The sequence below is a fragment of the Scyliorhinus canicula genome, chromosome 12, assembly GCF_902713615.1.
Source record: "Scyliorhinus canicula chromosome 12, sScyCan1.1, whole genome shotgun sequence".
NCBI classification, from domain to species: domain Eukaryota; kingdom Metazoa; phylum Chordata; class Chondrichthyes; order Carcharhiniformes; family Scyliorhinidae; genus Scyliorhinus; species Scyliorhinus canicula.
The window spans coordinates 110,004,010-110,029,499 of record NC_052157.1 but is presented as its reverse complement, the minus strand read 5'-3'; the positions used below and the strand labels follow the sequence as shown (position 1 = coordinate 110,029,499).

Here is a 25,490-nt window from a genome sequence, read left to right as displayed (position 1 = left end):
TAACATTGTCCAGATACGGAAACGTGGCCCGCAGCCCGTACTGGTCCACCATTCGGTCCATTGCTCGTTGGAACACCAAAACCCCGTTAGTGACGCCGAAGGGAACCCGGAGGAAATGGAAGAGGCGGCTTTCGGCCTCGAACGCCGTGTAGTGGCGGTCCTCCGGGCGGATTGGGAGCTGATGGTATGCAGACTTCAGATCCACCGTGGAAAATAGCCGATATTGGGCGATCTGGTTAACCATGTCTGCAATTCTGGGGAGGGGATACGCGTCTAGGAGCGTAAAGCGATTTATGGTCTGACTATAGTCGACGACCATGCAAAATTTTTCCCCGGTCTTGACGACCACCACCTGAGCTCTCCAGGGACTATTACTGGCCTCTATGATCCCCTCACTGAGCAGCCTTCGGACCTCCGATCGGATAAAGACCCTATCCTGTAGGCTGTATTGCCTGCTGCGAGTAGCTACTGGTTTGCAATCTGGAGTGAGATTGGCGAAGAGAGGAGAGGAGGAGATGCGCAGTGTGGCTAGGCTGCAGATAGTGAGTGGGGGCAGGGGCCCGCCGAAGCTGAGGGTGAGGCTCTTGAGGTTGCACTGGAAATCCAGGCCTAATAAGAGTGGCGCGCAGAGGTCGGGCAGGACATAAAGTTTAAATTTCGAATAACTAGCGCCTCGAATTGTGAGCGTAGCGATGGTGCGTCCTTGGATTTGGACTGAGTGGGATCCCGAAGCGAGGGCGATAGTTTGGCTCACAGGAAAAATAGGAAGCGAACAGCGTCTTACCAGCTCTGGGTGTATGAAGCTCTCGGTGCTCCCGGAGTCAAAGAGGCATGGCGTGCTGTACCCGTTGATCTGGGCCTCCGCCATCGAACTTCGTAGGTGCTTGGGGCGGGATTGATCTAGGGTGACCGTGTTGAGTTGCGGGCCGCGTGATGGGTGCTCGGGGAAGTGGTAGTCTTCCGAGTGGGCATCCGGTCGAGTAGATGCCGGTATGTTCTGGCGAGCTTGATGCAGGATCGCTGTGCTGAGTTGCGGGCCGTGTGATGAGTGCCCGGGGAAGTCGTAGTCTTCTGATGAGCTATCTGAGCATGGAGATGCAGATGGGGCCCATGGATCGCACATGGTGAGCGGCAAGGAAGATGGCGGCCCCATGAGTCACACGTGGCCGGCCGCATGGTGGGGGTTTGCCAAGATGGCGGCCCCATGGATCACATGTGGCGGGACGGGGCGTAGTCCGCAGCGTTTCGGACCCCGCGGGCCCGCTGGTGCTGGGAGCGATTTGTTCTCTCTACTGGGGAGTTAGAAACTGGGGCTCTTTTCGCGAGGCACACTCTGGCATAGTGGCCTTTCTTCCCGCAGCTGCTGCTGGTCGCGGATCGGGCTGTGCAGTGCTGCTGCGGGTGCTGGCTTTGTCCACAGAAATGACAGGCTGGGGCAGCGAGTAGTTGGCTGGGGCCGCAGAGTGACTGCCTGGGGCCGCAGAGTAACTGGCTTTGGCAGCGTGGTAGCTGGGGGGCCATGCGGCACAGGCCTGGGGGAGTTGTTGGTCGGGGGCCCACGATGAGGTTGCGGGGTCCGCGGGAAATGAGGTGAGGCTGCGGAATGAGACTTCCATAGTGGTAGCAGCCTCCACAGTAGTATCTAAGTCCTGGGCCCCCTTTTCTAGCAGTCTTTGGCGCACATAGTTCGATCTAAGGCCCGCTACGAAAACGTCCCGCTCAGCAAGCTCCCTATGTTCAGCCACGGTAACGGCTTGATAATTACAGTCATTAGAGAGATTGCTCAGTTCCCGTACAAACTCGGCTAGCGTTTCTGTAGGCCGCTGACGGTGAGTCGTAATCACATGGCATGCATAAACCTCGTTAATGGGCCTAACGTACATTTTGTCCAATATCGCCAGCGCTGTGGTGTAAGAACCGGCTGGGTTTAACTGTGTGGAGATTCTGTGGCTTACCCTCGCGTGCAGTAGGTTGAGCTTTTGTTCCTCCGTTGTTCCAGCGGTGCTGGCTTCTGCCAGGTAGGCCTTAAAACATCTCAGCCAGTGGGAGAAAATTTCTTTAGCCTCTGCATCCTGCGGGTCGAGTTCTAGGCGTCCGGGCTTGAGGGCTGCTTCTATGATTTACTTCGACTGTTTCGTAAGTATATTAAATTGATGGAACCATCAATTCTACGGACACGTGCTTGTAGGATTAGAATAGCGGTTTTAATGTACTTACAACAGAGCCAGCCTGTTCGCCGTTGAACTTTTGATGAACTGGCCGGCTGGCTCTGTGGCACGGATCTTTATACAGCAGCTCCGGGGGAGGAGTTCTGGGTGGAGCCAAGGGGGGAGCCCAGTACAAACTCTCGAGTACTCCCAGAGCTAGTCCCCCTGGTGGTCAGGCAGTGCAACTGCACTTACAGTATCGGTACATATATATATAATGGGAACAGAGTGACATTGGTAACTTATAATACCGTGTGAATCTCATTCACCACACTCAATAACCTAATCCTGCTTTCCCCGCATACTCTTTGATCGCCTTCACCCTAACTGACAAATCTAACTGCTTCTTGAAAACATACAATGTTTTGGCCTCAACTACTTCTTGTGGTACTTCCACAGGTTTGATCAATGTCCCCATGGTCTCATGGAATTTGAGTTTCCCCGCAGTTGGTGGAGGCCCACCCTGCTGGGGGGGTCATAAAAACTCAGTATAAAGGCCGGCCCGGACAGGGGCCAGTATGTTGGTTGTCCCAACAGGACTGTCCTCTGTAAATATATTTGCTGTAATAGGCAGACCTTCTGTGGCCACAATGCAACAACACTCATCTTACCTCTCAGCTTTCTGGGTCTTAATAGCCAGAAACGTTACGATTGCTGTTTGCTCGTTTCTGCCCTGTATATTTGAAAATACCTCCAATAAAATATTTTTCAAGGTCTAACCAGTGCAGCATGTGACATAGCGGGAGGGGTAGAGCGGATTAGGAAAAGAATAAAAAATTCCAGGCAAAGGAAACATAAGAAAATTGCTTTGAAAATTTAATTTAACCTTTTTAAAATCCAGAACAATTCATCTGATTAAATGAGACTTCGCACTCAAGGCCATAAACATAGGAGCAGAATTAGGCCATTTGACCCATCGAGTCTGCTCTGCCATTCAATCATGGCTGATATGTTTCTCATTCCCAGTTTCCTGCCTTTTCCCCATAACCCGTGATCCCCTTGTTAATCAAGAACACATCTATCTTTGTCTTAAAGACACTCAGTGATTTGGCATCCACAGCCTTCTGCGGCAAAGTTCCACAGATTCACCACCCTCTAGCTGAAGAAATTCCTCCTCATCTCAGTTTTAAAGTATCGTCACTTCAGTCTGAGGCTGTGCCCTCTGGTTCTAGTTTTTCTTACTCATGGAAACATCTTCTCCACATCCACTCTATCCAGGCCTCTCATATTCTGTAAGTTTCAGTAAGATTGCCCCCTCATCCTTCTAAACTCCAGTGAGTACAGACCCAGAGTTCTCAACCTCTCCTTATACGACAAGCTCTTCATCCCAGGGATCATTCTTGTGACCCTCCTCCGGACCCTTTCCAAGGCCAGCACATCTTTCCTTAGACATGAGGCCCAAAATTGTTCACAATACTCCAAATGGGGTCTGACCAGAGCCTCACACAGCCTCAGATGTACATCCCTACTCTTATATTCTAGCCCTCTTGACATGAATGCTAACACTGCATTTGTCCTAACTGCCAAGCGAACCAGCACGTTAATCTCAAGAGAATCTTGAAATAGGACTCGTACGTCCCTCTGTGCTTCTGTTTCCCTAAGCCTTTTCCCATTTAGAAAATACTACCTTCCATGGGAGTTCACTTGTGCCATCATCATGGTGATCTACATCCCACCCCAGGCGGAAGTGAAGAAGGCACTTGATGAATTGTGCACCATAATAAATAACAATGAAACAGAATACCCAAAGCCCTTATTCATCATGGCCAGAGACTTCAACCAAGCCAACCTGAAGAGCTTACTTCCAAACTTCCACCAACACATCTCCTGTCCCACCAGGGGCGTCAACATCCTTGACCAATGCTACATAAACATCAATGGCACCTACCGATCCATCCCCCAACTTCACTTTGGAAAATTGGACCATAAGACGGTGCTCCTTCTCCCGGTATACAAGCAGAAACTTAAGTGGGAGAATCCGGTTAAGAAGGTCGTGCAATGCTGATCCAAAGGAACAGAAGAACTTTACGCGACTGCTTGGAGTCAGTGGACTGGTCCATATTCAAGAACTCAGCGGTCAGTCTAAATGAGTATGCCACCACCGTCACAGACTTCAAGAGCAAATGTGTAGAAGATTGCGTTTCAAAAAAGGTCGTACGTATGTTCCCCAACCGGAAACCGTGGTTTACTCGGCAGATTCACTCCCTTCTGAAGGCCAGGTGTGAGGTGTTCAAGACAGTCAATCCTGACCTATACAAGAAATCCAGGTACGTCCTCCGCAAAGTCATCAGGGATGCCAAGAGACAATATCAGACTAAGCATGAGTCACAGACCCTCGTCGGCTGTGGCAAGGCTTAAACAACATAACGGGCTGCAAAGCATAGCCGAGTAGAATCTCTAGCAGCAGCGCACCCCTCCCCGACAAACTTGATGCATTCTATGCTTGTTTCGAGCAGGAAAGCAACAAACCGGTGTCAACTGCCCCAGCAGCCTTGGACACATCTATACCTACCGCCACAGCTTCCAAAGTCAGATAGGCCTTCTTGAAAGCGAACCCTCAGAAAGCAACAGGTCCTGACGGAATCCCTGGTCGTGCACTTGGTAAAGAGAAATGTAGGCCCCTTACAGACAGAAACAGGGGAATGCATAATAAGGGACAAAGAAATGGCTGAGCAATTGAATACATACTTTGGTTCTGTCTTAACAATAGAGGACTCAAATCAGATACCAGAAATGCTGGAGAACGAGAGGTTTCGTGAGAGGGAAGACTGAGGGAGATCAACATTAGTTGAGAAATGGTGCTGGGAGAATTGATGGGATTGAAGGCAGATAAATACCAAGGGCCTGAGAATCTGCATCCCAGAGTGCTTACGGAGGTGGCTCTGGAAATAGTGGACACATTGGTGGTCATCTTCCGGGATTCTATAGACTCTGGAACTGTCCCTGCAGTTTGGAGAATATTTCATGTCACTCCGATATTCAAAAAGGGAGGTAGATAGAAAGCACGGAGTTATCGACCAGCAAGCCTAACAGTGGTAGTGGGGAAAATGCTTGAATCCATTATCAAGGACTGTATGGCGGAACTTTTAGAAAGCAGTGGCAGGATCAGTCAGAGTCAGCATGACAAAAGTTTGCACCCAGATCGAACTCTACATAATACATTTAAGAAGAATGTAGATAAATGGATGAGGGATAAAGGAATAGAATATGCTGATGGGGTTAAATGAAGAGGGTAGGGGAGGAACTCATGTGGCACATAATAGACATACAATCAGTGAGCCAAATGTTTCTGTGCCATACATTCTATATAATTCCCTGTAACTCACTCAGCAGAAACTCAAGTTCGCACTTGTATTAGTTATCATCAAAACAAGTGGCAAGTCTAACATACCACACTGGTTTTTAGAAGTGGAAAACATCCCATAAATTGCCAATAAAGTGTCAACGGAACGGCACTTTCACATATCTTGGGGGTTTTCTTTCCAACACCGACCTCTCACAGAATCATTCACCATGGCATCGGAAGAGCATTCTGCAAAAAGCCTTTTGGAGTATTCAGCTTTCATAGCAGCGCAAACAAGTCTGATCTTTTCTGAATGCCCGCTAAGGTGCCCAGTCAAGCCATTAGGAATCTTTGAAGTTATGCCCTTCCCTTTATCCAGGAGTAAATGCCTGTGACATTATATTGTAGGTAAACAGTTAGATTTGTTGATACGCAAGGGTTCAAAACACAACTTCTTCTCCGTCAACTAACACAAGTCACTAAATTCAGACACTCAGACACATACTTGTGTGTAGTGCGAAGTCTTTAATAGGCATGACTAAATATGCTTCATTCACCATAATTATAATAGATTAGCAAAATATTGTTGCATTTTCATCCACAGTTATTGTATATTTGATGAATATCAGTACTGTGTAAGCAATTAATTATTACATACCTGGCACACCGATGAAGTGTACAATTCTTTGACAAAAGAACCCTAATGTGCACCACTAAAATGATTCCGCTAAAACGAATAGGGCATTTTCTGATACAGAAGAGCACGGTGTCAGAATATCCACTATTAGGACCCAGAATTGTGGAACAAAATTCTATTAAGTCCAGGCTGAGAAGAATCACTTTTGGGAATCTATATTAATTCCTGTAATTTCCCTGCTCCAATTGGACAGTTTTGACCCATGAGAAGCACACAATGCAAATACAAAGTGCTTCTCTCCGCCATTCCCAAAGGTATAAAAATAGCTTGAGAACCATAGCTTGAGGGCAGCACGGTGGCATAGTGGTTAGCACAATTGCTTCACAGCTCCAGGGTCCCAGGTTCGATTCCCGGCTTGGGTCGTTGTCTGTGCAGGGACTGCGCGTTCTCCCCGTGTGTGCGTGGGTTTCCTCCGGGTGCTCCGGTTTCCTCCCACGGTTCAAGGATGTGCAGGTTAGGTGGGTTGGCCATGCTAAATTGCCCTTGGTGTCCAAAATTGCCTTTAGTGTTGGGTGGGGTTACTGGGTTATGGGGATAGGGTGGAGGTGTGGCCTTAAGTGGGTGCTCTTTCCAAGAGCCGGTGTAGACTCGATGGGCTGAATGGCCCCCTTCTGCACTGTAAATTCTATGATTCCAAGATTTATGAAGTGAAAATCATGCTTGACAAATCTGTTGGAATTCTTTGAAGATGTAAGCAGTACAGTTGACAAGGGGAAGCCAGTTGATGTGGTATATTTGGACTTTCAGATGGCATTTGACAAAGTCCCGCATAAGAGATTATTGTGCAAAATTAAAGCAAATGGGATTGGGGGAAAGGTATTGAGGTGGATAGAAAATTGTTGGCAGAGAGGAAATAAAGCATAGGGATTTATGGGTCCTTTTCAAATTGGCAGGCAGTAACTAGTGGGGTACCACAGGGATCGGTGTTGGGACCCCAGCTATTCACAATATATATTAATGATTTGGATGAGGGAACAAAATGTAACATCTCAAAGTTTGCAGGTGATACCAATTAGGCGGGAGGGTGATTTGGGATGAAGAGGCAGGAATCCTACAGCATGATCTGGCCAGGTTGGGTGAGTGGGCAAATCAATGGTAGATGCAGTATAATTTGGATAAGTGTGAGGTTATTCATTTTGGAAGCAAAAACAGGAAGGCAGATTACTGAATGGTTGTAAATTGGGAGAGGGGAGTGTCCCGCGGGACCTGGGTGTCCTTGTGGATCAGTCGCTGAAGGTAAGCATGCAGGTGCAGCAGGCGAATGGTATGTTGGCCTTCATTGCGAGAGGTCTCGAGTATAGAAGCAGGGATGTATTGCTGCAATTATACAGTGAGGCCACATCTGGAATATTGTGTGCAGTTTAAGTCTCCTTCTCTGAGGAAGGATGTTCTTGCTCTCGAGGGAGTGCAGTGAAGGTTTATCAGACTGATTCCAGGGATGGTGGGACTGTCATATAAGGAGAGATGGACTAGGTTGGGATTGTTCTCGTTGAAGTTCAGAATAATGAGGGGGGAAACTCATCGAGACTTAGAAAATTTTAACGGGACTAGATACGGTAGATGCAGGGAAGATGTTACCAATGGTGGATGTGTCCAGAACCAGGGGTCACAGTCTGAGGATTCAGGGTAAACCATTTCGGATAGATATAAGGAGACATTTCTTCACACAAAGAGTGGTGAGCCTGTGCAATTCACTACCACAGGAAGTAGTTGATGCTAAAACTTTGAATATATCCAAAGGTGGCTAGATATAGCAATTGGGGTGAATGGGATCAAAGTCTATGGGGAGAAAGTAGGATTAGGCTATTGAGTTGGATGATCAGCCGTGATTGTGATGAATGGCGGAGCAGGCTCGAAGGGCCAAAAGGCCGCCTCCTGCTCCTAGCTTCTATTTATCTATGTAAACTAATGGTGTGATGTAATGACAACAATCTCTCCTTCAACGTCAGCAAAACTAAGGAGCTTGTCATTGACTTCAGGAGCGAAGTATCATACACACGCCTGTCTGCATCAATGGTGCCAAGGTGGAGATGGTTAACAGCTTCAAATTCAAAGGTGGGCATATCACCAACAATGTTTCCTGGTCCACCCACGTTGACGCTACGACCAAGAAAGCACAACAATGCCTATACTTCCTAAGGAAAATAAAGAAATTTTGCATGTCCATATTGACTCTTACTAATTTTTGCAGATGCACCATAGAAAGCATCCTATCTGGCTTCATCACAGGCTGGTATGGTAACTGCTCAGCCCATGACCAGAAGAAACTACAGAGTTGTGAACACAGTCCCGTCCATCACGCGAAACTGCCTCCCTTCCATTGATTCTGTCTATACCTCCCGTAGCCTTGGGAAAGTGGGCAGCATAATCAAAGACCCCTCCCACCCGGGTTATTCTCTCTTTCAACCTCCTCCATCGGGCAGGAGATAAAAAAGTCTGAGAACATGCACTAACAGGTTCAAAAACAGTCTCCTTCCCTCTGTTACCAGACTCCTGAATGACTTTCTTATGGACTGAACGGATCTCTCCACACATCTTCTCTACTGAGTAGTACTACACTCCATATGCTTCACCCGATGTCTGTGTCTATGTATTTACATTGTGTGTTTATTGTATGTCTATGTTTTTTCATGTATCGAACGATCTGTCTGGACTGTGCACAAAACAATACTTTTCACTGTATCTCAGTACATGTGACAATAAATCAAATCCATTCTTTATAGCAAAGTGCCTAACTTCACACTTTTCCACGTTGTATTCCATCTGCTACTTCTTTTCCCACTCACCTAGCCTGCCCAAGTCCTTCTGCAGCCCCCCTGCTTCCTCAATACTTCCTGCCCCTCTGCATATCTTTGTATCATCTGAAAACTTAGCAACAATGCCTTCTGTTACTTCTTCAAAATTGTTAATGTACATTGTGAAAAGTTGTGGGCCCAACACTGACCCCTGAGGTGCACCACTAGTCACCGAGTGCCCGTCTGAAAAAGTACCCCTTTATCCCCACTCTCTGTTTTCTGCAAGTCAGCCAATCCTCTATCCATGCCAGTATCTTATCCTTAACACCATGGGCTCCTACACAGCACCTTGTAATTTACTTACTTACTGGTTAAGAAAGATTGATTGCCAGAAATGCACATTTATCATGTTAAAAATGATGCTTACACTGTTAATTACTAGATTAGTAGTTAACAGGCAATTACTATGCAAATACAGTAATTTCATGCAACTGATGAAGATGTCAAGCATCTTTCTGCAAAGCTAATGGCTCAGCAGCATGAATCAGACAGCAACTAAGGCCATTAACACTTCACGGGGTATCTTCTCCTCATTACACGTTGATTGGCATATAAATAAGTGTGTGCCATTCAGACACTGTTATTTTTTCAGCAATGTCTGGCTTGATACATTTAAGGAACAAATACTTTGTACTTTATTGCTCAGAAGTCATGAATTTAGAGAATAAGGAGCGGGAGATAATTGCACTGTCCAAAATAATGATTAAAAGTCCACGTGCATGGGGTTTCCTGGTGACCTCAGACAAACTGTTGGGGAGATATCAGCAGAGGTGAGGTCATTCCTTGGGGAAAATGGGGAATTAATAGTCATTAGCTTGTATTGATAATTCCTAGGTGTTGACTGTGCCGATGTGTTGGGGGAAGATGGGAATGCATTTGGGGTCAGGAATCCAGGTTGCAACTTCTGAACAGAAATACGTTAATCGCTTGCCAGACTGTAGATGTTACTCTGTCTTTACACCTTATGATTTATAGCCATTCTTTCCAAAACTTTTCAGATGATAAACACAAAAGGGACAAATGGTCGAAGAAATAACAGGAGCTGTCAGCCTGTGAAGGTAATGTAATATTTGCCAGTACTCCTGTATGCTGTGAAAGCATGATACATATTTCCTGCATATATTTCTTGAGGTTAGCACACAAGAGAACTTGAAGGTGAGGGATAAAAGTGTTGGAATTGACCATTCTCCATTTGGGCACCCAACACCAAGCACTCACCAGATCCAGCAACTCATTGACAGGAAGTCGCTTTTTACCTCATCATTGAATCTAAATCCGGATTCCAGGATGAAGAATATTTTTCTCTGTTGGGTTTAAGGGTGACTTTGTGATCCTGTTCTCCCATTGAGGAGCGCCTGCACAAAATGATCTTGTCTCGGAGCAAGGTCTACGAGATTGTCCCCAAAGAGAAAATGCTGGAAAATCTCAGCAGGTCTGGCAGCCTGTAGGGAGAGAAAAGAGGTTGTACGAGATTGTACACCTGATTCCTTAATCCCTCTCCCTTGCCAGCAGTTTCCCACTATTTTTCATTCTTTCACGGGACAGGGATTTTGCTGGTTAGGCCAACATTAGTTGCCCATCCCTAACTGCCCTTGGTGATGGTCAGATTTCCTGAACCGCTGCAGTCCATGTGGTGTAGGTGTACCCACACTGCTGTTAGATGGGAGTTCCAGGATTTTGACCTGGCGACAGTGAAGGAACGCCGATATATTTCCAAGTCAGGATGGTGAGTGACTTTGAGGGGACCATCCAGGTGGCAATATTTCCATGTATCTGTTGTCCTAGTGGCTGGTTTAGCACAGTGGGCTAAACAGCTGGTTGTAATGCAGTACAAGGCCAGCAGCACAGGTTCAAGTTCCATACTGGCCTCCCCGACCAGGCGCCGGAATGTGGCGACTGGGGGCTTTTCACAGTAACTCCATTGAAGCCTACTCGTGACAATAAACAATTATTATGATTATCACAGTGGTCATGGGTTTGGATTGTGCTGCTTCAGGAACTTGGGGACAAGGCTATAAATAAAGAAATAAAATCACAAATGTTTAATTATTTGGGCCTTATGTTTGAATGGGTATCTTACTCTCCTCTCTCTCAGCTGATTTCAGTCAGTGAGGGGAAACTATTCAGTTGATATCTTATGGCTACAAATTAGGAGCAGGAGTGGCCACTCAGCCCCTGAAGGCTGTTCGCCATTCAGTCATAGTATGGCTGATCTGAGTGCAACTTCGTACTACCCTCAGATAGCTTTTCACCCCTTTGTTTGTCACAAATCTATGTAGCTCTGTCTTAATAATACTCAAAACCAAAATCATTTTCTCTATCTACCTTATCTGTTCCCTTTAATATCTTTGAAAGCATAAATGACATCGCTCCTTTACTTTCTAGATTATAGGCACTGTCATAATATACACACAAGTATATGATGGTGCACAGACACACACTGACTGACACACTGCAAGACCAATCAACACACAGAACACAGCCGCCAATCACCAGACAGGACACGGTCACTATAAAGCCAGAGGGCACTAGTTTTCCAGCTCATTCGGGATGCAGCCTCTGAGACAGCCAGAGCCCGTAATCAGCACGACATCTACCATGTGCTAGCAGTATAGTCTGGTCAGGTTAGCCATAGGTCTTCAGTCAACCTAACAGTGTCGACCCACAGTGCAAGTATGTTTAACAGCTTATAGTTAAATAAAATAGAGTTGTACTTCTACAAGTGTTGGTAGCCTGTCTCTCTCACCTCTCTGGTAAATGCAGTCCTCGCAGACCCAGCATACCCAACACATCATCGTACCAGTACGTGATGTTAGAGTTTGATGGACCTACCCTCAAATAATCTGCCTTTGACCAGTGATCAGCCATCCGGTAGTATGGACAGCGTCCGCCCTCCCCCGCTGCTCCACATCACCGGCAACCTCGGTGCGAACTGGAACAAAGATTTCAACTGTACCTCGAAGCTACAGATCTGGAAGCTGCCTCAGACGCCAGGAAGATTGCTCTCTTCCTCTCCATGGCCGGGGACCATGCCATCCGTATTTTCAACTCCCTCACATTCGCTGAAGGTGAGGACTAGTCCAAGTTCAAAACAGTCCTGCTCAAATTCGAAAGCCACTGTGACATCGAAGTCAACAAAAGTTTTGAATGCTACATCTTTCAACGGCGTCTGCAGGGTAAGGATGAACCTTTTCAATCTTTCCTCACCCATCTTTGCATGCTCGCGCAATCCTGCAATTGCGGCTCCACCTCCGATTCAATGATCCGTGACCAGATTGTTTTCGGTTGTGCAATCTGACCCCCTACGCCAGCAGCTCCTCAAAGTTAAACAGCTCACCCTCGCTATAGCCATCGAAACCTGCGTACTGAATGAACACGCCACTAACCGATACTCGCACATTCAAGCGGCAGAGATGGCGCGGCAAGGCCCCCACGAAGCAGAGTGGGTGCAGGCCGTAAAACAGCTCCAGGGCCTGAGCCTGGATGAGGGCGGCCATTTCGCGTGCTTTTCCCGAGCTCCCGCGCATGCGCGCACCGACCGAGGGGATGGCGAGGCCGAAGACCGAACTGCGCAGGCGTGCACTACGTACGACCGCACCGTGCATGCACGATGATGCACTGAGTGTTCTGATGTCACGACGTGCAACAACTGTGGCTCCGCCCACTTAAAGCGGCAATGTCCCGCGAAACAACAACTCTCGTCGCTCCCACCAGCTGCGCAGCAGGGACGTCCAACCACCGGTCACCGAATCCGACTCCGACATGGTTCCAGACCCTGACACCGAGGATCTCAAATCACCATTCCTGGTGGGCATCATCACCAAGCACAAGGTGCTTCAGAAGAAAAAATCCAAGTCCTCCCCAGTGCTGAGCATTGATCCGGACGAGTACTGTGCCACCCTCACGGTCAACAAATCTCGCATCCGATTCCGGCTGGACACCGGCGCTTCAGCCAACATCGACAGCCTCCACGTTAAGCCTACCATCCTGCCATCCGCCTGCCAGCTGCTCGACTACAATGGCAATGCCATTGCTGCCAGCAGCTCATGCCAGCCTGTGGTGCCGTACCGTTCCTTAAAGGCCACCCTGCCCTTCGAGATAGTATGGTCCACTAAAGCCTCCCTGCTCGGTACTCCGGCGTGCAAACTCCTAAACCTCGTCCAAAGGGTTCACTCCATGTCACCCGCTGAGGCTTCAGCATCTCCGGACGCCGACTTTCAAACACAACTGAAGGACATCATCACTCGATACCACAGCGTCTTCGAGGGCATGGGCACACTCCCACGCACGTACAAAATTCTTTTAAAACCAAGTGCCACGCCTATGGTTCACGGACCTCGCCGGGTACCGGCGCCACTCAAGCAGCAGCTGCAGAACCTCCAGGACCAGGGCGTCATATCTAAAGTAACAGAACCAACTGACTGGGTCAGCTCCATGGGGTGTGTTAAGAAACCATCCGGAGAACTACCCATGTGCATCAACCCCATGGATCTGAACCGTAACATTTATGAGGGAACACTACCCCATCCCAAAGTGCAAAGGACTCACCTGCGAGATGGCTCGCGCCAAATTTTTCACAAAGCTGGATGCATCCAAGGGGTTCTGGCATATTCAACTTGACACATCCAGTCGGAAGCTCTGCACCTTTAACACCCCATTTGGCCGGTATTATTACAACCGGATGCCGTTTGGCATCATCTCAGCCTCGGAGATGTTCCACCGAATAATGGAGCAAATGATGGAGAGCATCGAATGGTGCAGGTATATGTAGACGACATCATTGTCTGGTCTACCACCCCACAGGAACACATTGATCGCCTCCAACAGAGCCAAAAGCTCCTTTGGTCAAACAGAAATTAAATTCCTCGGCAACCACATTTCACAGTTTGGCGTGCAGCCGGATGCTGACAAGGTGTCGGCCATTAATGCCATGAAGACACCGGAGGACAAGAAGGTGGTCCTCCGCTTCCTGGGCATGGTCAACTTCCTGGGGAAGTTCATCCCCAACCTCGCATCCCACACCACGGCTCTCCGCAATCTGGTGAAGAAGACAACCGAATTCCAATGGCTCCCCGCCCACGAACAAGAATAGCGAGAACTCAGGGCGAAACTCACCAAGGCCCCGGTATTGGCATTCGTCGACCCTGCCAAGGAGACGAAGATCGCCACCGATGCAAGCCAGTCCGGCATTGGAGCAGTCCTCCTTCAACGGGACGACGCCTCCTCATGGGCTCCAGTCGTATACGCATCGCGTGCAATGACGCCCACCGAGCAACGCTATGTGCAAATCGAAAAAGAGTGCCTGGGTCTTAGAACATAGAACATTACAGCGCAGTACGGGCCCTTCGGCCCTCGATGTTGCGCCGACCTGTGAAACCATCTGAAGCCTATCTGACCTACATTATTCCATTTTCATCCATATGTCTATCCAGTGACCACTTAAATGCCCTTAAAGTTGACGAGTCTACTACTGTTGCAGGCAGGGCATTCCACACCCCTACTACTCTCTGAGTAAAGAAACTGCCTCTGACATCTGTCCTATATCTACCACCCCTCAATTTAAAGCTATGTCCCCTCGTGTTGGTCATCACCATCCGAGGAAAGAGACTCTCACTGTCCACCCTATCTAACCCTCTGACTATCTTATATGTCTCTATTAAGTCACCTCTCAGCCTTCTCCTCTCTAACGAAAACAACCTCAAGTCCCTGAGCCTTTCCTCGTAAGACCTTCCCTCCATACAAGGCAACATCCTAGTAAATCTCCTCTGAACCCTTTCCAAAGCTTCCACATCCTTCCTATAATGTGGTGACCAGAACTGCACGCAGTACTCCAGGAGCGGCCACACCAGGGTTATGTACAGCTGCAGCATGACCTTGTGGCTCCGAAACTCAATCCCCCTACTGCTAAAGGCTAGCACACCATGTGCCTTCTTAACAGCCCTATTAACCTGGATGGCAACTTTCAGGGATTTATGTACCTGGATGCCGAAATCTCTCTGTTCATCTACACTACCAAGAATCTTGCCATTAGCCCAGTACTCTGCATTCCTGTTACTCCTTCCAAAGTGAACCACCTCACACTTTTCCGCATTAAACTCCATCTGCCACCTCAGCCCAGCTCTGCAGCTTATCTATGTCCCTCTGTATCCTATAACATCCTTCAGCACTATCCACAACTCCACCGACCTTCGTGTCATCTGCAAATTTACTAACCCATCCTTCTACACCCTCTTCCAGGTCATTTATAAAAATGACAAACAGCAGTGGCCCCAAAACAGATCCTTGCGGTACACCACTAGTAACTGAACTCCAGGATTCTCACGGGAATTGTCAAATTCCATGACTACGTCTATGGACTCCCTAAATTTACGGTTGAAACGGACCACAGGCCATTGGTCAACATTATTCTAAAGGACCTTAATGACATGACGCCATGCCTGCAACGCATCGTCCTTGAACTCAGGCGGTATGACTTCGAACTGGTCTACACCCCAGGTAAGGAACTCATCATCGCCAATGCACTCTCCCGTTCTGTCACTACGCCCTGCGGGCCGTCGGGCTTAGTGTGCCAAATTGATGCTCATGTTAAGTTCTGCTCGTCTAACCTGCCCGCCACGGACGAACGACTCATCTAGATTTGTCGTGAAACACGTCATGCGCCATCTGACAAACGGATGGCTCAAGGGCCAATGCCCGCAATTCTACAACATCAAAGATGACCTGACAGTGGTAGATTGAATTCTGCTAAAGTTGGACAGGATCGTCATTCCGCACAGTATGCGGGAACTTGTCCTTGAGCAGCTCCATGAGGGTCACCTGGGGGTGGAGAAGTGCTGCCGACGGGCCCGTGAGGCAATGTACTGGCCTGGCACCAACTAGGACATCTCCAATGCCATTTTCAACTGCCCAACATGCCAGCGGTTCCAGCCTACTCAGCCAAAGGAGACCTTGCAGCCACATGAACTGGTGTCATCCCCCTGGACCAAGGTTGGCATTGATCTTTTCCATGCACTAGGCCGGGACTATGTCCTCTTAGTGGACTACTTCTCTAACTACCCAGAGGTAGTTAGGCTACATGACCTCACGTGCGTGCAAGGAGACTTTCGCTCACCATGGCATCCCACTCACGGTCATGTTCGACAATGGCCCGTGTTTTGCTAGTCAAGGGTGGTCCAATTTTGCCCGGCGATATAATTTCACACACGTCACCTCCAGTCCCCACTACCCCCAGTCCAATGGCAAAGCTGAGAAGGGGATGCACATTGTCAAATGACTCCTGTGCAAAGCGGCCGATGCGGGATCCGACTTTTACCTCGCACTACTTGCCTTCAGGTCAGCTCCACTGTCCACTGGCCTGTCACCAGCTCAATTGTTGATGAACCGCACGTTATGAACGACGATGCTGGCCATACATGTCCCAGACTTGGACAATCTTCCGGTCCTGCGTCGAATGCAGTTGTCTTGGGCCCAACACAAATCGGCGTATGCCGCCCGTGCCACAGATCTCCCTGCTCTTCCTCCTGATGGCAAGGTTCGTGTACAACTTCCTGAAGGTGGCTGGTCTGCCGCCGCTGTGGTACTCAAGCAAGTGGCCCCCAGGTCGTTTCTGGTTCGTCTGCAGGATGGCTTTCTTCTTCGCCGAAATAGGCGGGCACTACGACTCCTTCCACGCTCGCCGCCAGATTGTCATGCCCTGCCTCGCCCTCAGGACAGGCCCATCACAGAGCTCGCAAATCTACCTTTTGTGTTGCCACCCTCAGCGACTGACACAGTCCCGCCCGTTCCACAGCAGGCAGCCCCTGACCCACCCTTGAGGCGGTCAACTAGAATTCGTCGCCCATCACAGAGACTGAATTTATGAACTGCCTGAATTTATGAACTCTCTAAACTCATGAACTGATTGTTTTGCTACACTATTTATTCGTTCAGTAGCTTGTACATACTGTTATTCATGTTCCGCTTATGTTACATACAATCTATCTGCACTGGACACCTTCCCGTGTACATATGTTAGACCTTTTGTATATAGTCCTGTAAATATGCTCACATATGCCCCACATAGTCAGGAACATTCACATCCCACACTATTTATTGCCACGTACACATATTTTTAAAAAAAAAAGGGGAGATGTCACAATATCCACATAAGTATATGATGGTGCACAGACACACACTGACTGACACGCTGAAAGACCAATCAACACACAGAACACAGCAGCCAATCACCAGACAGGACACGGTCACTATAAAGCCAGAGGGCACTAGTTTTTCCGCTCATTCGGGACGCAGCCTCTGAGACAGACAGAGCCCGCAGTCAGTAGCACGAACATCTACCATGTGCTAGCAGTATAGTCTGGTCAGGTTAGCCATAGGTCTTCAGTCAACCTAACATAGTGTCGACCCACAGTGCAAGTATGTTTAACAGCTCATAGTTAAATAAAATAGAGTTGTACTTCTACAAGTGTTGGAAGCCTGTCTCTCTCACTGCTCTGATAAACGCAGTCCTCGCATACCCAACACATCAGGCACTACATCTTTAGAGTGGAATTTTCTAATAGAATGTCAGAACGTCAGGCTGTGACTGATACCCAGCATGCAGCTCTCCAGCTGCACAGCCGAGATTTTAGTCCAGATTTTGAACCATTCTGGAAACCAAACTCAGTGGGCGGCGAGGCTGACTCCACAGAGATCAGGGTGCCACCTATAAAGGACTTTAACCTCCCTCCCCACCCCCCACCATGGACATGGGGCATCCCAACAAGCGTCAGAGTTCTGCCCGAACCCCCCTTACCAAGAGCATTATAGCTTCCCCCCATCCCCGCCCACACAGAAACGGTACATGAACCCTGCCATCAAAGGGGCTCCCATGAGGGTCTGCCCCAGCTCAGGTCTGCAGTGCCAATCGCTGCCTGAGGGCAGTGCCAGGGCACCGTCCGGGCATTTTTCTCTCCCTCCAATACTATACTTTCTTTTCCGCCCCTGGGGTGACCCCCTCGACTGAATCTCATTTTTCAAAACCTGTTGTAAACCTCACTGACATGGGGCGAAATTCTCCAACCCCCAGCAGGGTCGGAGAATCGCCTGGGGGCGCCTAAAATCCTGCCCCCGCCGTGGCAGAGATTCTCCGCCACCTGGGAAGTGGCGGGGGCAGGAATCCCGCCACTCCGATCGGAAGAGGCCCCTAGCGGCGATTCTCCGGCCCGTATGGGCCGAAGTCCCGCCAGCTGGGAGCCTCTCCCCGCCGCCGAGGTTTAAACCGGCCGCGAGCAGGCCCCCGGGGTCCTGGGAGGGCGGCATCGAACCTCGGGGGTGCCCCCACGGTGGCCTGGCCCGCGATCGGGGCCCCCCTCAGAGTCCGGGCCAGTGCCCTGGCTGCTCTATTTTCTTCCGCGGCTGCCATGGCGGAGAGCGGAAGAGAACCCCACATCGCGCATGCGCGGCAGTGACGTCAGCGGCCAGCTGCCGCTGATGTCACTGCCGGCGCATGCGCGAACCGACGAAAGCCTTTCGGCCAGCCCCGTTGGCGGAGGCGCCGGTTTTTTAGCGCCGGTCTTCTGGTGGCAACCGCTCCGGCGCAGGGCTGGCCCCCAAAGGTGGGGAGAATTCCCCACCTTTGGGGAGGCGCGACCCCTGAGTGGGTGGCGCCACCCCCCTACTCCGGGACCCTCCGTCACGCCGGGTAGGGGAGAATGCCGCCCCCGATGTCAGGTTGGCGAGGTTTGCTTATTCAGTGAGTGGGGGGGTGATCGTGGTGATGTGGTGGAGGGCTGGCTAATCATATGTAATCATATGTAAATGTATTAAAATGAGGTTCTCATCCTTTGTGGGTGTAAACATCATTACGTTACCGGTGAAGGGCGTAGAAAATAAGGAAATTAGATCTCACCAGCTAGGATCTCGTCTCCTGTGTCTCCTGTTTCTCAGGAGATTTTGCACCTCTGGCACCGTTCACGCTGATGGCAGGTGTGGGTGTATGTTCACCTCTTTGTGAAATCTCTTCTCGTATTTTAACCCTTTGGCATTCAAAGGTTCTTCTGGTAAAATTACACTTCACTCTCTCCAACACCAATATATCGTTTCTCAGGTGTGGCGGTAAGAACACAGTACCCTCCACCATCTCTGCAAGGTGCCAACAGTATGCACCATCTATACGATGCAGTGCAGGAGCTTGCCAAGGCTCCTTAGACAGCTCCTTTCAAACCCACGACCACTACCACCTACAAATTCTCCTCAGAGCCACACCATCCTGACATGGAAATGTACCCCCATTCCTTCACTCTCACTGGGCCAAAAATCCTGGAACTCCCTCCCTAACAGCACTGTGGCTGCACCTACACCACGTGGGCTGCAGTGGTTCACGAAGGCAGATCATTACTGCCACATCAAGGGGAATTAGGGATGGGCAACACATGCTGGCCCAACTCAAATGATCTCCACATCTTGTGAATGAATTAAAAAAAATAGGGGATTTGCATCTTCACTTAGGTCATCAACAATACAGAAACATATTCCAGATCAAATGTTTGTTCCTCTTCCTAGCACCATTATGATGTCGAGGAACTATATTAAAGTCACAGTCACTGACATTAGACAACATACTGGTGACCTCTTCATTTCACATCAACTAAAAGCAATAGCCCAGACAATGAAAAATGGCAGGTGCGAGGTTTTGATGTGTCTATTCACTGCCAGGCAGGCTACAGTGTGGTGACAGCTTATAATGTATTACAGCTACAGTGTGTTACAGCTTACAGTGTATTACAGCTACAGTGTGTGGACAGCTACAGTGTGTGGACAGCTACAGTGTATTACACGCTGTAGTGTATTACAGCTATAGTGTATTACAGCTATAGTGTATTACAGCTATAATGTATTACAGCTACAGTGTGTTACAGCTACAGTGTATTACAGCTACAGTGTATTACAGCTACAGTGTGTTACAGCTACAGTGTATTACAGCTACAGTGTGTTACAGCTACAGTGTGTTACAGCTACAGTGTGTTACAGCTACAGTGTGTTACAGCTACAGTGTGTTACAGCTACAGTGTGTTACAGCTACAGTGTGTGACAGCTACAGTGTGTTACAGCTACAGTGTGTGACAGCTACAGTGTGTGACAGCTACAGTGTATTACAGCTACAGTGTATTACAGCTACAGTGTGTTACAGCTACAGTGTGTGACAGCTACAGTGTGTTACAGCTACAGTGTGTGACCGCTTACAGTGTGTTCCAGCTACAGTGTGTTCACAGCTACAGTGTGTGACAGCTACAGTGTGTTGACAGCTACAGTGTGTTACAGCTACAGTGTATTACAGCTACAGTGTATTCAGCTACAGTGTATTACAGCTACAGTGTATTACAGCTATAGTGTATTACAGCTATAGTGTATTACAGCTATAGTGTATTACAGCTATAGTGTGTAAAGCTATAATGTCTTACAGCTATAGTGTATTACAGCTATAGTGTATTACAGCTATAGTGTATTACAGCTATAGTGTATTACAGCTATAGTGTATTACAGCTATAGTGTATTATAGCTATCGTATATTACAGCTATAGTGTTTTGCAGCTATAGTGTATAGTGTATTACAGCTCTAGTGTATAGTGTATTACAGCTATAGTGTATTACAGCTGTAGTGTATTACAGCTATAGTGTATTACAGCTAGTGTATTATAGCTATAGTATATTACAGCTATAGTGTTTTACAGCTATAGTGTATAGTATATTACAACTATAGTGTATAGTGTATTACAGCTATAGTGTATTATAGCTATAGTATATTACAGCTATAGTGTTTTGCAGCTATAGTGTATAGTGTATTACAGCTCTAGTGTATAGTGTATTACAGCTATAGTGTATTACAGCTGTAGTGTATTGCAGCTGTAGTGTATTACAGCTAGTGTATTATAGCTATAGTATATTACAGCTATAGTGTTTTACAGCTATAGTGTATAGTATATTACAGCTATAGTGTATAGTGTATTACAGCTATAGTGTATTATAGCTATAGTATATTACAGCTATAGTGTTTTACAGCTATAGTGTATAGTGTATTACAGCTCTAGTATATAGTGTATTACAGTTATAGTGGATAGTGTATTACAGCTATAGTGTATAGTATATTACAGCTATAGTGTATTACAGCTATAGTGTGTAGTATATTACAGCTATGTGTATAGTGTATTACAGCTATAGTGTATTATAGCTATAGTATATTACAGCTGTAATGTATAGATATTACAGCTGTAGTGTATAATATATTACAGATATAGTGTATAGTATATTACAGCTATAGTGTATTATAGCTATAGTGTAGAATATATTACCGCTATAGTGTATTACAGTTATAGTGTATAGTATATTACAGCTATAGTGCATTATGCCTATAGTATATTACAGCCATAGTGTATAGTGTTTTACAGCTATAGTGTATTGTGTATTATGGCTATAGTGTATTATGGCTATAGTGTATTACAGCTATAGTGTATAGTATGTTACAGCTATAGTGTATATAGCGTGCCATGGGGACACTCTTTTCCTACGCACTAGCCATGTAAGCCTACGCGATGGCCAGCACGAAGGTGAACCCCACCCTGAGCATGCGCAGGGATGATTTCAGCAGCCGCTGACGCTCCCGCGCATACGTGGACCCGCGCCGGCCGGTGGAGTCCCTGGCTGGCGCAGCGCCAAAGGCCTTCCACGCTGCCTGGCGGGGTGCAAACCACTCCGGTGCCGGCCTAGCCCCTGAAGGTGTGGAAGACCCCCCGTACCCGGCAGGGCGGGGATCCCGGCGGGACAGAGCCACTCCGTTGTGCCGGGAGCCCCCGCCCCGCCGGGTACAGGAGAATCCCGCCCTAGATATATTGGAATTTAAATATTTGATGAAGGGTTAACATCCTGGGCTAGAGTTTGTTGCAGTCGTGTTTTTAAAATAATCTTGGTTTGAAAGAAAACAAACCTTTTAGGAGCCTGAGGTGCAATTAATCACCATAAAAGCTAGGGCTGATGCAATTTTATTTTGATTAAGGGGGAATCCCTGGGGAGTTAATTAGGTTTCAGCTTGGTGAGGTGTTTTTATTGCTGGGTGGAGCTAAGGCATTAGGCATTTTTGAAAGCATTTCCAGTTGACTTCTGACCTGGCTGAAGGTGTGCACAGTGAAATAGTTCTGCTGTCATTGTAAGTTAGTTAAAAGAGATTAATTGTATTTAAAGTGGTGCAGACTTGTCTGAGGACAAGGGGGAGCTGAAACAATCCAGTTGAAACCAGCTTTTGAAGACATCCAGCCAGAGTTTCTGCAGGGGCTGGGAGTGGAGTCAGATCTGTTCTGTAAAGCAGTGACAAGAGATCTCTTACTCAAAGATTAACTCTGTAAAGTAAGTATTCTTCTGTGCCATTGGTATTTAGGGTGGATTGAGAGCTGCGATGGTCTATTTTCTTGTTTAAGTGGGAATGAAGATAATAGGGAAGGGTATTGTATTCACTGCATTGAGTAGTCTTATTTAAGGTAATTGTAAGGAATTTTGGGTGTGACGTTAAAGATTTTAATACTGTATTAGTAATAAAGTTTGGGTTTACAATACCATCTGCAGGATTCCCCGGTGGGATTCTCTGCTTTGCCGGCAGCGCACCAACGCCCGTGGGTTTCCCAACAACATGGGATGGGCACAATGGGAAACCCCATTGGCTGGCTGGGGGAATGGAGGATTCCACTGCCGGCGGGGGTGCGCCGCGCCAGAAACGGGGTGGAAGAATCCCACCCCAGATCCCTATTTCTTTGTGTAATCAATAATAAAAATAATCTTTATTGTCACAAGTAGGCTTATATTAACACTGCAATGAGGTTACGATGAAAAATGAAAAGCCCCTAGTCGCCACATACCGGCGCCTGTTCGGGCACACAGAGGGAGAATTCAGAATGTCCAAATTACCTGACAGCATATCTTTTGGGACTTGTGGGAGGAAACCGGAGCACCCGGAGGAAACCCACACAGACATGGGGAGAACATACAGACTCCGCACAGAGAGTGACCCAAGCCGGGAATTGAACCTGGGACCATGGAGCTGCGAAGCAACAGTGCTACCCACTGTGATACCGTGCCGCCCATAATCACTCCTGGGACGACGTATCCTTTCCTCACAGTCTTACAAACTTAAAATAAAATATTGAGATTCGGACCAGTATCCTCGCCATTGTTGGGGTCTAATCTGCGATCGTAATATGCTGCAGGAGACAACAAAGATTTGCTTTAATATAGCGCCTTTCACAGTTCCAGAACGTCACAAGACACTTCACAGCCAGTAAACACTTTTGAAGTTTAGTCACTGTTGTAATGTATGAATTGTGACACCCACTCTGAGCACAGCAAGCTCCCACAAAGTGCAATAACATTTTGGTGCTGTTCTTAAAGGAACAAATATTGGCCAGGGTTAACTCCCCAACTCTTCTACAAAATGTGCCATGGGATCTTTCTTTTCTGTCTGCCTGGGAGACTAGACAGGGCCTCAACTTAGTAATCCATCCAAACGGTAGAACCTCCAACAGTTATGCACTTTCTCAGCACCCGAGTGTCGGGTCCGCCTAGATGTTGTGCTGAAGTCGCTGTTGTGGACTTGAAGACTAAACCTTGTAACCCAATTGCAAAGGTGGCGCCAACTGAGAAACAGCTGGTACCGGACAGCGACATGAGGGATGGTTTTACTCTGGCACGGAGCAACATCTGCTGGCAGCACCTCTCAGAAAATGATACTGCGCAGTCCGAGCTGACAGGAACCCTGAGCCTGCACGATTTTCCAATACGCCCTCCTGGTAGACGATGATCTGTGCCAAGGGAACGGAATTAAGTTAATTCACTCTGCCCCCTTTTTCAGGATCGCTGCTCAGTATTACCCTGTGCTTTTCGCATTGTAATAATCAAATCGCTTTGTCCCAACAGGGAAAGGCACCCAGGGTGTGTTCTTGCTGTTACAAGTGCCTTCATGTTGTCATCGGATTTGTACTCCTGTTGGTGGTGACAGGATCCATCACGCTGATTCGTGGATTTCTTGGTGAGAAAGCAGTTAATGAGTCATAGAGTTTTACAGCACAAATAGAGGCCCTTCAGTCCACCATGTCTGTGCAGCCAATGGCCGTTCCATTCACAAAAGCTCACCTTTTGACGTCCAGTAGGAGTTCCCAAATCGACCCACAGATTCTGTTCCTGCCGTGAGAGGACCACAAATTCCAAAGATTGAACGGACAATAAACAATGCATGGGAGGTAGTGTAACTGCTGTCCCTACCCCAGGACTAGGACTGAGATATTGGATTAATTGACTGACAGGCCCGGGAGGACGATTGTTCCTCTAAGCCAGCGAAACTCCATCCTGAGATCAGAAACCCCCCCAAATTGGATTCCCCTCTCAGTCATCAGACCCTACTGTGACTGGATCCCCCCCATCTCCCCTGGTGGGGTTCGAACCCAGGTGCCCAAGGCATTGCCCTGGATTCTGGATCACTAGTCCAGTGACAATACCTCTACTCCATCACCTCCTCTCAGATTTTCCTCCTCTCAGCTCTGGTTCTTTTGCCGATCATCTGTCCCCGTGGGTGATCGACTCTTCTGTCATTGGAAACAGTTTATTTATTTATTCTTTTTTTAAAATTTAGAGTACCGAATTCATTTTTTCCTATAAAGGGACAATTTAGCGTGGCCAATCCGCCTAAGCTGCACATCTTTGGGTTGTGGGGGCGAAACCCACACAAACACAGGGAGAATGTGCAAACTCCACACGGACAGTGACCCAGAGCCGGGATCGAACCCGAGACCTTGGCGCCGCGAGGCAGCGGTGCGAACCACTGCACCTCCGTGCTACCCTGTTTATTTATTTATTCTATCTGAACCTTGCATGATTTCTCAGGAGGATATATTAACAAACAAACTAGGAGCAGGAGCAGGCCACTTGGCTCCTCCAGCCCGCTCCATAATTCAATAAGATCATGGCTGACCTGATTGTGGCCTCAACTGCACATTCTCAACTCCGCCTCCCCTCTCCCCCACGATGAACTTTTCTCCCTTGTTAGTCAAGAATCTATCTTACCTCTGCCTTAAAATCAGTCAGTGACCCTTTCTTCACCCCTCTCCAGGAAAGAGAGTTCATGACCCTCTGAGAGAAATAATTTCTTCTAATTTCTGTCATATATGGGAACCCCTTATTTTTAAACAGTGGAGTCTCTCCTACAAGGAGAAAATGCCTGCGGCTGTTTATATTGAGCATATGGTATCAATGATGTTATCAAGTTAATTTTCCAAACCTGTGCTTTCACTTGGCTGGACAGCAGAACACTAAGGTTTGAATTCTAGGCTGGGGGGAGAGTCCCCACCCTCCAATGTGAAGGCCTTGGGGGAGTTTGGCACACTTGCGCCAAAGCCATTTAACGGCCATCTGGCCTCATTATCGAGAGCTACCAGCCAGGCTGCAGCTCTCTTGTGCCAAGAGTGCCACTGGGAGTGGTGACCACTGTTGGGACG

At 47.8% G+C, this 25,490-nt stretch overlaps 1 protein-coding gene across 2 annotated transcripts in view; it reads left to right on the top strand.

Moving 5' to 3' along the window:
- LOC119974658 overlaps positions 1-25,490 on the top strand; it is a 188,008-nt gene that overhangs the window by 88,447 nt on the left and 74,071 nt on the right. For both annotated transcript variants that reach the window (XM_038813734.1, XM_038813733.1), the window contains exons 3-4: positions 9,981-10,040; positions 23,917-24,028. In XM_038813734.1, the coding sequence (XP_038669662.1) occupies positions 9,981-10,040; positions 23,917-24,028 (172 nt within the window). The remainder of the gene's footprint in view (positions 1-9,980; positions 10,041-23,916; positions 24,029-25,490) is intronic.